At 45.0% G+C, this 14,364-nt stretch overlaps 1 protein-coding gene across 7 annotated transcripts in view; it reads left to right on the forward strand.

The window, feature by feature from the left end:
* PDE5A (phosphodiesterase 5A) overlaps positions 1–14,364 on the forward strand; it is a 350,069-nt gene that overhangs the window by 72,230 nt on the left and 263,475 nt on the right. For all 7 annotated transcript variants that reach the window (XM_044301149.1, XM_044301132.1, XM_044301166.1 and 4 more), the window contains one exon: positions 10,888–11,461. In XM_044301149.1, the coding sequence (XP_044157084.1) occupies positions 10,892–11,461 (570 nt within the window). In that variant the 5' untranslated portion in view covers positions 10,888–10,891. The remainder of the gene's footprint in view (positions 1–10,887; positions 11,462–14,364) is intronic.

Genomic DNA, 14,364 nt, shown 5'->3' on the forward strand with positions numbered 1-14,364 from the left:
ATTAAACGCTTATACAAGTAGAGCCCCCCTGACAGAGTGGAGTGGGTTTCAGCAGTAAGTTTGTGTTGACGTCACTGATTATTTTGCCCTTCCTCTGATCTGTCAGAACAATAACCCCCAAAAAACGGATCCTGTCTGTTGAGCATCCGCCTTCACTCGGTCAGCATTTGGTCAGTAATCCATCAGTATTGCTAAAGCTAAAGGATGGACGATGGCGCAGATAGGCAGCGGACAACTGACTACATAAGATGTTTCTATCGTAGTTCAGTTTGTCCTTCCTCTCAGCGGGTGTAAAAAAGGCCCCCATTTTGGACCTGTAGAGAAGATCCAACAAGGTGGAGAGCAAGAATTCATCCCTCTACCGAATGGTGACAATTCGGCTGTCACTACGCAAGCAAGTGAGCATGCATCGGGCCATATGTGCAAGTGATTCGGAGGGGCTCCCTGCCTCCATATCCACTGCATATTGCCACGGTGTGTCTGGGTCCTCTGCCTAGTCTTTCTCATCACCCTGTAGCTCCTCTGGTTACTCTTGTTCCTCCTCTCCTGTCACCTGTGTATAAAAACCACCCATTTTGCTACACATTGCTTGTGCTCCAATGTCCTCCTCCTCCAGTTCATCCCCCACAGGACTAGGCGCCACGTCTCCAGTCCCCTGACCAGCCAGATTTACCAGCATCTGTTTCAGGACATGAAGCAGTGGAATGACGTTGTTCATCCCGTAGTCCTGGCAACTGACAAATAACGTGGCCTATTCAAAGGGACTGAGCTGCCACTGGCTGACATCGAAGTTACACAGGGGAGTACTCCTGCTTTGCGGTGTACGAGTGACTGAAGTGCATGCAAAGTTTCCTGGCCATTTTTAGGATGTCTTGCAGATGGGTGGAAGACTTCAGGAACCGCTTGACAACCAGATTGAACACGTGTGCCATGCAGGGCGTATGGCTCAGCCCTCCATGTCGCAGCGCCGACACCATGTTCTTCCCGTTGTCGGTCACCATGGTTCCGATTTTGAGTTGTCGCGGAGAAAGCCAGGATTCGATTTCTTGATGAAGGACACAGCAGTTCCTTCCCTGTGTGACCCAGGCAAACGAGTCGCAGAACAGCATGACACCGCCGTGCCCTGCACATGTGGTATGCTGGAGGGGCACTGTGAATTGTCCCTGCAGTGGAGGCTGAGGACATGGTGAAGGATGAGGAGGCAGAGGCGGACATTGTCGCATGACCAACGGCGTGAGAACGTTGGGGTGGAATGGACATCGCCTGGCCAAGTTGCTGGTGTGGCAGTGCAGGAACCACATTCACCCAGTGGGCCGAAAAAGACATGTATTGTCCCTGACCGTAGTTACAGCGCCACACGTCGGCGCTGCCATGCACTTTGGTACACACCGACAGGCTCAAGGACTGGCCCACCTTCTGTGCTACATACGTGTGCAGGGCTGGTACTGCCTTTTTGGCAAAGAAATGATGGCTTGGGACTCTCCACCAGTTCTCTGAAAGATGCAGAGTCCACCACTTGGAATAGGAGGGACTGCAGCACCAGCGACTTGGCCAGGAGCACATTCAGCTTCTTTGCCATTGGATGAGTGCACGCATACTGTTGTTTCTTGGCAGTTGCTTCGATTGCTGATGGAATTACTGACGAGGAGTAGGAGGAGGAGCATCAGAACCAGCAGATGATGTGAAGGACATACAGCTTCCTTCGGCTGAGGTGGTGGAGCCTTGACTGCCTGAAATCAGGGGCGTGCCACTGCGTGATGCAGAGGTTGCTGCGGCAGGCTGGCCCACCACAACAGAGCCACTGTTCTCCCAGGCCACTTTATGGTGACGCTGCATATGTTTACGCAGGGCCGTGGTGCCAACATTGGGACCCTGGCCATACTTCACCTGCTGCCCACAGAGTCTACAAATGGCCATGTTCACCTCCTCCGGTGGCTTAACAGAAAACTGCCACACCATCGAGTAGGTGGTTTTACCCCCAACACTCCATACTGACTGACTGCTACTGCCGCTGCTTACGTGAACCTCTGCACCACTACTTTCCAGGCAGGTAGACTCCTGCGAAGCGGGTGGTCTACCCTGGGCACGTTTGGCTCCTGACCTGCCACCCTGCTGACTCCCGGCCACGCTAGTGATTTGCTGGCTCCGCCGCTGCCTTATGGGCATGCTGCCACCCACTTCTCCCGATGACAACGAAGCCCCTTATTCACCTGGCTCCCAAGTGCCGGCTCCCATAAGCTACATCATCATCATTGAGTACTATCTGCACGTCACTGATTTCCTCCTCAACCGTCTCTGGATCAGGATCCTGACCGCTCACAACACCAGCTCCCACGTCACTCTCCTCATCACTACTTTCCCGTCTGCCGGAGGAAATGGCGGATGTCTTCTCCACATCTTGGCTGGCCAGTAGCTGCTGACTGTCTTTTAATAGCTCGTCCTCGCTGTATAGTGGAGCTGAGCCCACAGCATATACTACTCTGGCTGAGGGAACAGAAAAGGACAGAGGCAGGTTAAGGACAGGTGAGGGCACAGGGCCTGCTCCCGGGCCATGCCAACTAAGGGTTGTGTCCCACCGAATCTTCGCGGGGGGTGTCTGATGTCACTTGGGACGAAGTAGATGACTGAGTCAACCATTCAAGAACCGCTGGGTTGCTGGTCAAAACACAACTGCTAGATGACACCAGGAGCTCAGGCCTCTTGCTGCGACTCCAGCTGCCACACCCCCAATCTCTGCTGCGACCTGTGCAGGGCCTGGCACATACTGTTAGATCAAATAAATAAATAAAAAGGAAATTAAAACACCCCAGAAAAGTCAGCAATTTTCTCACTTTTCTCCACACAACGGTTAATAAGCGTTCCCCCCCCCCCCCCCCCCCCACTAATACACGCCAAAGAAGGCTTTACAACATATAACTGCACCGCTGAAAAGCAAATAGGTCCTTACTTTTTTCCACTTATACACGCCACAAAAGGCTTTGCAACATATAACTGCACTGCTCAAGAGCAAATAATATATATTTTTGTGCCACTAATACACGCCAAAAAGGGCTTTAGAACATATTATTGCTCCGCTGAACGTCAAAAAAACACTTATTTTTTTCCACTTGTAGATGCCACAAAAGGCTTTAGAACATATGACTGTACCGCTGAAAGGCTTTAGAACATATACAGTAACTGCACAGCTGAAAGGCAAATAATATATATAATTTTGCCACTAATACACGCCAAAAAGGGCTTTAGAACATACTCACCTAAAGAATTATTACCGTATTTTTCGCCCTATAAGACGCACCGGCCCATAAGACGCACCTAGGTTTTTGGGGAGGAAAATAAGAAAAAAAATATTTTTAACCAAAAGGTGTGCTTTTGGTGGGTTTGGAACTAATGGTGGTCTGTGGGTGGCACTATTGCTGAGGATCTGTGAAGGACACCGTTATGGGGGGGATCTGTGGATGACGGACACTGTTATGGGGGGATCTGTGCATGACGGACACTGTTATGGGGGGATCTGTGCATGACGGACACTGTTATGGGGGGATCTGTGCATGACGGACACTGTTATGGGGGGGATCTGTGGATGACGGACACTGTTATGGGGGGGGATCTGTGGATGACTGACACACTGTTACAGGGGAAAAAAGAATGGAGGGCCACAGCAGCGTCTCGCCAGAAAACTTCTTTATTCAGGAACACTCCTCACAACAAGGCATATAAAAAATAGTAGTTTGCAGCAACGTTTCGGCTAAGAGTAGCCTTTGTCAAGCATGTTAACAAGTTAAAATCACAGCCTATAAGTAGCACATGACAGGCCCACCCACACCGCTAAGCAGCCAATAAGATTCAAATTTATGTATAACTCACCTGTGTATGAAATCAATGGGGACCGACATGCTGAAATAGATTAGCCAGCTGTAGCAAAACGTACCTATGTGAGGCCATCATATACAGAGCTCCTCCGTCCCTCCAGCGTCCCATGATCGGCAGTGCGCATGTCTGCATACGTCATCGCATGCGCCACCATGCGGCGGCGCGCGTATGACGTGCCCAAGTGAATCCGAATGCATAGTTCACGCCGGACAACTTACATCATCAGGCGGCGGCCGACTGACGTCACGAGGCCACTCCCACCTGGCGTTACGGATTGGAATATGCATGAGGACTCAAATGGGGCTGTACATGGAGGGCGATCGCACCACTGTAGCACATGAACAGTGTGCAAAAACGCTCGCCAAGGATAACAACAATAAGGCATAGAAAGCGCACTGCCATTAATACTAGCGCAAGGAAGGAACAGGGAGACATGCAAAAACATATAGGCATCGCATAGGTACAGCAGGCATAATAAAAAGAACAGGAATCACTAGATATTGGTGACAAATAGTATTTTCACTGTGCACAGGTTACCATTGATAAATAATATATCATACACAGGTGTGTGTAGACAAAACTACAATGATCATCATGATGCTATAAAGCGGTGTGATTAAGGCACATAATTAAAAGAACAAAGCAAAAAATACTGTAACAGAGGAGAAATATGAAGTCAGCCATATAAAGAATATTTCTTGATTAAATCCAGATTTTAGCTGATGCCAGCCACATTAAATTCGAGATTTAAACCAAATGGCTGTAGGGATTTCAGTGTGTAGATCCATTTGAGTTCCTTCTTCCTTAATACCGCATCCCTGTCACCCCCTCTCCGTAAGGGGCCCACACTGTCAATAACTCTAAAGCGAAGCTGGTTAACAGAGTGCCCCGCCTCCACGAAGTGTTTCGCAACGGGCTTATCCATGTTCATCTTGCGTATGGTACTCTTGTGTTTGTTAATACGCTCTCTAATCTCCATGGTGGTCTCTCCCACATAAATAAGGCTGCAGGGGCACTGGATGGCATAAATCACATCCCGTGACCTGCAGGTATAATAGCCCTTGATTTTATATTTTTTCCCACTGTAAGGGTGGGAGAAATATTCACCTTTGAGAACGTTACCACAATTACAGCAAGATAAACATGGATAAGTCCCGTTTTTGCGCGGTGCAAGAAGTTTTTGTGTCGGTGACTGGCCACCTACATCGGATTTAACCAGTCTATCACGGAGACTAGGGTTCCGTCTGTATGCCATCAGCGGCGGGGATTTGAACTCTTCTATATCTGGCAAACCCCGTTGGAGTATATGCCATTCCTTTCTGAGGATATTGGCAATGTTGCCGCTATCCCGGCCGAAGATGGACACAAACGGAACCCTAGTCTCAGGGACCGCCTTTGTTGATTTCCGTAGTGCGGTGCACCTGTCAACCAGCCTCACCCTCTGTTTGGTTCGAGTGAGTAGGGGTTTCGGGTAACCTCGTTCCAAGAAACGTGTGCACATCGTGTCAATCCTTTGTGCACACGTTTCTTCATCAGAGACAATTCTCTTCACCCTTAAGAGTTGGCTCCATGTCAAAAACGGGACTTATCCATGTTTATCTTGCTGTAATTGTGGTAACGTTCTCAAAGGTGAATATTTCTCCCACCCTTACAGTGGGAAAAAATATAAAATCAAGGGCTATTATACCTGCAGGTCACGGGATGTGATTTATGCCATCCAGTGCCCCTGCAGCCTTATTTATGTGGGAGAGACCACCATGGAGATTAGAGAGCGTATTAACAAACACAAGAGTACCATACGCAAGATGAACATGGATAAGCCCGTTGCGAAACACTTCGTGGAGACGGGGCACTGTGTTAACCAGCTTCGCTTTAGAGTTATTGACAGTGTGGGCCCCTTACGGAGAGGGGGTGACAGGGATGCGGTATTAAGGAAGAAGGAACTCAAATGGATCTACACACTGAAATCCCTACAGCCATTTGGTTTAAATCTCGAATTTAATGTGGCTGGCATCAGCTAAAATCTGGATTTAATCAAGAAATATTCTTTATATGGCTGACTTCATATTTCTCCTCTGTTACAGTATTTTTTGCTTTGTTCTTTTAATTATGTGCCTTAATCACACCGCTTTATAGCATCATGATGATCATTGTAGTTTTGTCTACACACACCTGTGTATGATATATTATTTATCAATGGTAACCTGTGCACAGTGAAAATACTATTTGTCACCAATATCTAGTGATTCCTGTTCTTTTTATTATGCCTGCTGTACCTATGCGATGCCTATATGTTTTTGCATGTCTCCCTGTTCCTTCCTTGCGCTAGTATTAATGGCAGTGCGCTTTCTATGCCTTATTGTTGTTATCCTTGGCGAGCGTTTTTGCACACTGTTCATGTGCTACAGTGGTGCGATCGCCCTCCATGTACAGCCCCATTTGAGTCCTCATGCATATTCCAATCCGTAACGCCAGGTGGGAGTGGCCTCGTGACGTCAGTCGGCCGCCGCCTGATGATGTAAGTTGTCCGGCGTGAACTATGCATTCGGATTCACTTGGGCACGTCATACGCGTGCCGCCGCATGGTGGCGCATGCGATGACGTATGCAGACATGCGCACTGCCGATCATGGGACGCTGGAGGGACGGAGGAGCTCTGTATATGATGGCCTCACATAGGTACGTTTTGCTACAGCTGGCTAATCTATTTCAGCATGTCGGTCCCCATTGATTTCATACACAGGTGAGTTATACATAAATTTGAATCTTATTGGCTGCTTAGCGGTGTGGGTGGGCCTGTCATGTGCTACTTATAGGCTGTGATTTTAACTTGTTAACATGCTTGACAAAGGCTACTCTTAGCCGAAACGTTGCTGCAAACTACTATTTTTTATATGCCTTGTTGTGAGGAGTGTTCCTGAATAAAGAAGTTTTCTGGCGAGACGCTGCTGTGGCCCTCCATTCTTTTTTACATGCCATTGGACCGCTTTGGATCTGCGTTCCCCTGCCCAGCTGCTGCGTATTCACCATTCCTGCTCTTCATAAGCCGTTTGTGTTGCTGCTCCTGAACCAATCTATTTTCTCTACACTGTTACAGGGGGGGATCTGTGGATGGCACTGTTACAGGGGGGGGATCTGTGGATGGCACTGTTACAGAGGGGGGATCTGTGGATGGCACTGTTACAGGGGGGGGGATCTGTGGATGGCACTGTTACAGGGGGGGGATCTGTGGATGGCACTGTTACAGGGGGGATCTGTGGATGGCGCTGTTACAGGGGGGATCTGTGGATGGCACTGTTATATATGTGCCATCCACAGACCCCCCCACCCCATAACAGTGCCATCCACAGCCCCCCAGCCCAAAACAGTGGCATCCACAGCCCCCCAGCCCATAACAGTGGCATCCACAGACCCCCCCCTTAACTGTGCCATCCACGGATCAGCCCGCCCGCCGCCGCCCCCAGTATACTAATATTACATGTCTTATTCGATTAAAATGTATTAGATATGCCCCCTCACTCCTATATTGCTAATCGTACCTTACATCCTATTCCTAGCTTCTGTAATGCAGGCCGGGCGGCCGGCGCGTCACTCGCTGACGTCACTTGCCTGCGCCGCCTGCTTCATTCATAAAGTAGGCGGCGCAGGCACGTGACATCAGGGAGTTACGCTGCCGCCCGCCCGGCCTGCATTACAGCACCTAGGAATAGGATTTAAGGTACGATTAGCAATTTAGGAGTGAGGGGCATATCTAATATATTTTAATCGAATAAGACATTTAATATTAGTATATCGGAGCGGCGGGGCGGGGCTACAGTACATTGATTGCACCGCCCCGCCGCTATTCCCGGCCCCCAGCTCCTCCTCCAGTCCCTCCCCCAGCCCCCGCTCACGCTACATCGCATCCAGCGATGTTAAATTGTTCGCATTCGCCCCATAAGACGCAGGGGCATTTCCCCCCGATTTTTTGGGGGCAAAAAGTGCGTCTTATGGGGAGAAAAATACGGTAGGAACACCATACTAATACGGTGTTGGACCCCCTTTTGCCTTCAGAACTACCTTAATTATACGTAGCATTGATTCAACAAGGTGCTGATAGCATTCTTTAGAAATGTTGGCTGATATTGATAGGATAGCATCTTGCAGTTGATGGAGATTTGAGGGATGCACATCCAGGGCACGAAGCTCCCGTTCCACCACATTCCAAAGATGCTCTATTGGGTTGAGATCTGGTGACTGTGGGGGCCTTTTTAGTACAGTGAACTCATTTACATGTTCAAGAAACCAATTTGAAATGATTCGAGCTTTGTGACATGGTGCATTATCCTGCTGGAAGTAGCCATCAGAGGATGGGTACATGGTGGTCATGAAGGGATGGACATGGTCAGAAACAATGCTCAGGTAGCCCGTGGCATTTAAACGATGGCCAATTGGCACTAAGGGGCCTAAAGTGTGCCCAGAAAACATCCCCCACACCATTACACCACCACTCCCAGCCTGCACAGTGGTAACAAGGCATGATGGATACATGTTCTCATTCTGTTTACGCCAAATTCGGACTCTACCATTTGAATGTCTCAACAGAAATCGAGACTCATCAGACCAGGCAACATTTTTCCAGTCTTCAACAGTCCAATTTTGGTGAGCTCGTGCAAATTGTAGCCTCTTTTTCCTATTTGTAGTGGAGATAAGTGGTACCCGGTGGGGTCTTCTGCTGTTGTAGCCCATCCGCCTCAAGGTTGTGCGTGTTGTGGCTTCACAAATGCTTTGCTGCATACCTCGGTTGTAACGAGTGGTTATTTCAGTCAACGTTGCTCTTCTATCAGCTTGAATCAGTCGGCCCATTCTCCTCTGACCTCTTGCATCAACAAGGCATTTTCGCCCACAGGACTGCCACATACTGGATGTTTTTCCCTTTTCACACCATTCTTTGTAAACCCTAGAAATGGTTGTGCGTGAAAATCCCAGTAATTGAGCAGATTCTGAAATACTCGGCCCGTCTGGCACCAACAACCATGCCACGCTCAAAATTGCTTAAATCACCTTTCTTTCCCATTCTAACATTCAGTTTGGAGTTCAGGAGATTGTCTTGACCAGGACCACAACCCTACATGCATTGAAGCAACTGCAATGTGATTGGTTGACTAGATAATCGCATTAATGAGAAATAGAACAGGTGTTCCTAATTATTCTTTAGGTGAGTGTACAGTAACTGCACCGCTGAACGGCAAATAATATATATATTTTTGCCACTAATACACGACAAAAAGGCCTGTAATTTTCTCACTTCATTACACAACGGCTAATAACCCCCTTTTTCCCACTAATACAAGTAAAAAAATGCTTTAGAGCATATAACTGCACCGCACAAGGGTAAATAAGACGTAGAAATATTTCCTTGTAATAAACCCTGTTAATGGCTGTATCAAATAGCACTTGCACCCCGATAACAAGAATGGTTTGCTGGAATTACAGAGCTCTATAATGGCAATTTGGATCCCCAGTCAGTGCAGCAAGGTGTAATAGGATTGTTCCTATTACCCAGGCTGTACACTCTCCTACTGAACCCTGTTTTGCTTAAATACTGTGGAATGATTCCTCCCTATCCTTTCCCTGAACTTCTATACAGCAAAATAAAAGTTTTAAAGTCTGTGCCTGCACTAAGTACACTGGAAAATGGCAGAATCCAAGATGGCTGAGGCTATTTATAGGGCTGTGACATCACAGGGCTGGCTGGCTGCTGATTGGCTGCATGCATGGCATTGTGGGTGATCCTTCGTTCTCAGAGTTCCTTGCTTTATGTCCTAACACGTGCAGCAGCCACGAAGCGTGAGGAAATTCGGAATCGGTGCAAAACAAATTTTTCCTGAAATTCTGATTGAATTCCACTTCGTCAACTTCGATTCGCCCATCTCTAATGACCATATATTAGCTGACCTCTGTTCCAGTGTTTTTTCGAGGAAAAGTTCTTGTTGATGTGTACCCTAGTGGTTTATATTTGCAGACCTTAATATGTTACATTTATGCTGCTTTTCTGTGTAGCCGTTGACTTGTAAGTGAGTTTTAGGTACAAATGAAGGGGTGACATGATTGTTAAGGCAGCTGCAATCATCAGATTGTCTGCTTTAGGAAATATATAGGTTTTGGAGGTGCTCTTACTTTTTTAAAGGAGTGTAATACTTGTATTTTTATAGGTTCTTGCTTTTTGTTTTTTAAATTTCCAGTTTAAAACCAGATTTTTAGTCTTTGATTTTATGAAGAATTGTGCATCTCAAATTAAGCCTAAGTGGTATGTATGAACTCTGCACATATTGAACTTATTTTTAGGAAGTCTGGTGCATATAACTTTCTGCCCAAAAATATAAAAGTCAATCAGCTCACCTCTTTCGGGTGCACGGAATCCGGGACAACTCCTAACTCCTTGTGTCTCAGCAATTACCATATGTGAACGATCCAGCACTCAACGTATCGTAAAACTGGACTTTTATTTCAATACATTAAAAACAGCAGTCGCATGTTCCATAGAGCGAGTAATATGTGCTAATCTGTGCTCATCTGACCCATTTCTAACCCATACGGGCCCTTAATCATAAATTAAATAAATAGTAAAATATGAGATAAAAGTCAAGTTTTATGATACATGGAGTGATGGATCTTTTACATATGTTTAAACTGTTACCCACTGTTATCAACCTTAATGCAACTTGTATGAAAAATGACACTGGTGCAAAGTAGCATGAAGGTGTCTGTGTGTATAAAGTGCTGAGTGGTACTTTCAGAAAACATCTGGTTATGGGGGCTTCGTATAATTTTATTTATTTTGTCATTTAGGTTTTATTTGTACATACATAAAAAGATATACTCTATAATATAACTTTATAAAAGGTTAAGAGGGACATGGCCAGTGATCATTGTAAATAATTAATGACGCCTCTGCTGCTGACACATTTCAGTTGGTTTGTTATCTTTCGTGTGCTTTCCTCACTAAAATATTTATAAATTTATGTCCGCTTTTCAGAGAAATGGTCAATGCATGGTTTGCTGAAAGAGTGCACACAATACCAGCAACAAAGGAAGGAGGAAAAAGCAATACAGAAAATAACCAGCAGGCCTCTTCTGCCGAGAACACCAACCAAGGGGCACCAGTGAGGAAGATCTCAGCTTCCGAGTTTGATAGGCCTCTCAGGCCCATCGTAGTTAAGGACTCTGTGGGAACACTGACATTTCTTGCAGATTCCGAAAAGAAGGAACAGATGCCTCTACAAGCTCCCAGTTTAAACAGCACAAGTGATCAGTGTTCACGGCTTCTGGAACTGGTGAAAGATATTTCAAGCCATTTGGACGTCACTGCCCTGTGTCATAAAATTTTTCTGCATATTCACGAACTGATATCAGCAGACCGCTACTCCCTTTTTTTAGTCTGCGAGGATAGTTCTAATGAGAAGTTTCTGGTTAGTAGGCTTTTTGATGTAGCAGAGGGCACAACGTTGGAGGAGGCTTCAAATAACTGCATCCGTTTAGAATGGAGTAAAGGAATTGTGGGCTATGTGGCAGAGTATGGACAACCCTTGAACATAAAGGATGCTTATAAGGTAAAGTAATTATACATTAGTCAAACACAAGGCACTCTGTACTTAAAGGCTATGTACAATTTTGGGGAATTTTTTTATTATTGCATCATACTCATTATGAGGTGAAAATTGTTGGTCGTTATAAAAAATTATGGAACCATTTTTTCTGTACAGGGCTGAGATGCTCTAGTAGCAGCCTTTGGATTTTTTGTCCTTTCCGTCAGTTGGGGAGCTGACGGGCTCATTATCTTTGCTCTCTGACATTATAAACACTCATTATAGCTCAGCTTATCTTACTGATAAGAATGTGGCTTAAATAAGTGTTTATGACCTCTCAGTACTTTAGAGATAAGGTTTATTCGATGGCACAAAGTGAAAGTACCAGTTACACAGCTAGAAAAACGGTTAACCCTTTGTGACTGAACGGCTCCATATTTTTTAATACAGACCAATTGAAAAAATATTTTTAGCCCAAAATGAGTAAATTGTGATCATAAAAAAAAATTCCACTGAAGGCGTACATAGCCTTTAAGTTGAAAACTGTTACACATTGTATAGTTTTATATTTTTTTATGTAATGATTACTAAGGTTTAAGTAATAAATGCAGTAGAAAAGTTATATTTGGAAATTAGGTATTTAAGCTCTGTTCACACTGACAGCATTGCCTGTTTAAAGGATCCTAATAGATAACGGATTATGATAGAACTTTTATGTTTTTTTTTCTTTCAGTTATAAAGAGTCTGTCAGTTTTCATTCTTAAAAATAACACAACCGATTATAGTCGGTCACACTATGGTAATATCTGAAATGCTAGACCCTTTAGATCCAAAGAATTATATTAACATTAGTGGGTAGCTTATTTGAGTTAAAACTTAACATTTAATATGATATTTGAAATAAAATTATAGGCCCTTAAGTATTAAACACAGAATTATTGTAACCACTGGTCACACTATCCTCCTAATAGATGGCGGAGATGGGAGAGGACTGTATGTAGGGATAGCAAAAAATTGTTGACAGACAGGATGAGGCGTAATTAGATGGAAAGATACAATGCTGGGGCGAAGCCCTAAGTAGCCCTTACAGTCTATTAAAATAAACCTGGCTGATGCTCTGACCCTATTGTCACCCTCCCTAAATGTGGACTGCCCAGCTTTGCCCAAAAGACAGAATACAGTCCTGTTGGTATAAGGCCAAATGGATTACAAAGGGGACATAAGGACTGGTTTGATATATGCAGTGAGTGGGGTCCAATCTAGATGTCTTATGAATGTAGGGCACCCTTGACACAACACTCAAATTGATTCGCGCACATATCAGTCAATATAGGTATACATGTCTCTGCATGTATGTTTTCGTCCTATTGAACAAAGTGGCGTGTTCTGGACAACATAGATACACAGACATATACACCATCAAAAAGTTTGGAGTGTCCCGACGCGTTTCCTCAATGATATCAGATTCATCAGGGGACAGAAAAAAACAAAAACATCAAATTGCAGGAGTTCCTTTTTGTTCAAGGTATATATCTCCAGTCACAAGGGTGGAGTCACAAGGCATATATTATAGTATGTGAAGGCAGGTCAAAAAGAGCATAATGTTGGCTCTAAAGACCATGAATGATTCAATTAGCCTTTTAGTCACACAGCACGGGGTGATGTCAAGTTGAACAAGTACTTAAGTGTGCATGGCTGAATTACATCAGAGTTATTATTAATGTATCCATATCTCACAGTCCGGACCAATACCCGGAAAAAATCCCATGCATTATATGCCCTAGTGAAACTCCAGTCCAACGGCAATAGTGTTTCAACCAAGATATAGGTCACAAAATATATCACAAAACATTGTAGCCGACCTCCCAGTGCTAATAGTAACACTAAAGATTAACGAGGTCTCTGCAATGTTATAAATTCAAAGGTGCTGGATCCCTTTAGTGTACAGGTATCACAGCACTAGCAACTTATCTGTCCAGTCCTGGATGTCGACTGATTCCAGACAGCGATGAGCGGAGAGTGCTCCCTGGCGTCCCGCGTGTGGCAGTGGCAATAACGCCATGTTCGCGGGTCATTTAAATAGCCGTGTGGTGCCGCCCCCATCGCACACCCTCTCACCGTCACGCAGCGTCATCATCGCGTCATGTGTCATTCCTGGTTGTTTCCTACTATCACGTAACACGCTATAAGGCATACCATTCTCACCATATGTACGAGAGTGCTTCCACTCGGGGTTACCCTGTGTTATTGGTTCTCAGTTCCACTCCAGTCACACGCCCTCCACTCATGCCCGCTCTTTCTCCCCCTTGCGTATTAATATGCTCAAATTGCTTTACTCTGTGCATTAGTCTTTCCCACTCTGGTAACGTGGGGTCCCTATCCATCACCCAATTCCTCAAAATTAATACCTTGGCCACCAGGAGTTCCTCAACCAACGTCTCTGGGCATTTTTAGATGCTTTAGATTTAAACTCTTCAGACAATAAATATATGGATTATAAGATTGTACTGAGGCTGGAATCACTGTATAAATTAATATGAGGTACTGGGCAAATAGTTTGATCAAAATATAAGAGGATAGATGGATTGATAGATAGATAGATATTAGATGAGGATAGATAGATAGATATTAGATGAGGATAGATAGATAGATAGATATTACAAACCGGATTCCCAAAAAGTTGGGACACTATACAAATCGTGAATAAAAACTGAATGCAATGATGACAGATCAAACGTTTAATCCGAGTAAATGCATCATTTTAAAGGAAAAATACGTTGATTCAAAATTTCACAGTGTCAACAAATCCCCAAAAAGTTGGGACAAGTAGCAATAAGAGGCTGGAAAAAGTAAATTTGAGCATAACGAAGAGCTGGAAGACCAGTTAACATTAATTAGGTCAATTGGCAACATGATTGGGTATAAAA

Source organism: Bufo gargarizans, chromosome 1 (genome assembly GCF_014858855.1).
Source record: "Bufo gargarizans isolate SCDJY-AF-19 chromosome 1, ASM1485885v1, whole genome shotgun sequence".
In the NCBI taxonomy this organism is placed as follows: domain Eukaryota; kingdom Metazoa; phylum Chordata; class Amphibia; order Anura; family Bufonidae; genus Bufo; species Bufo gargarizans.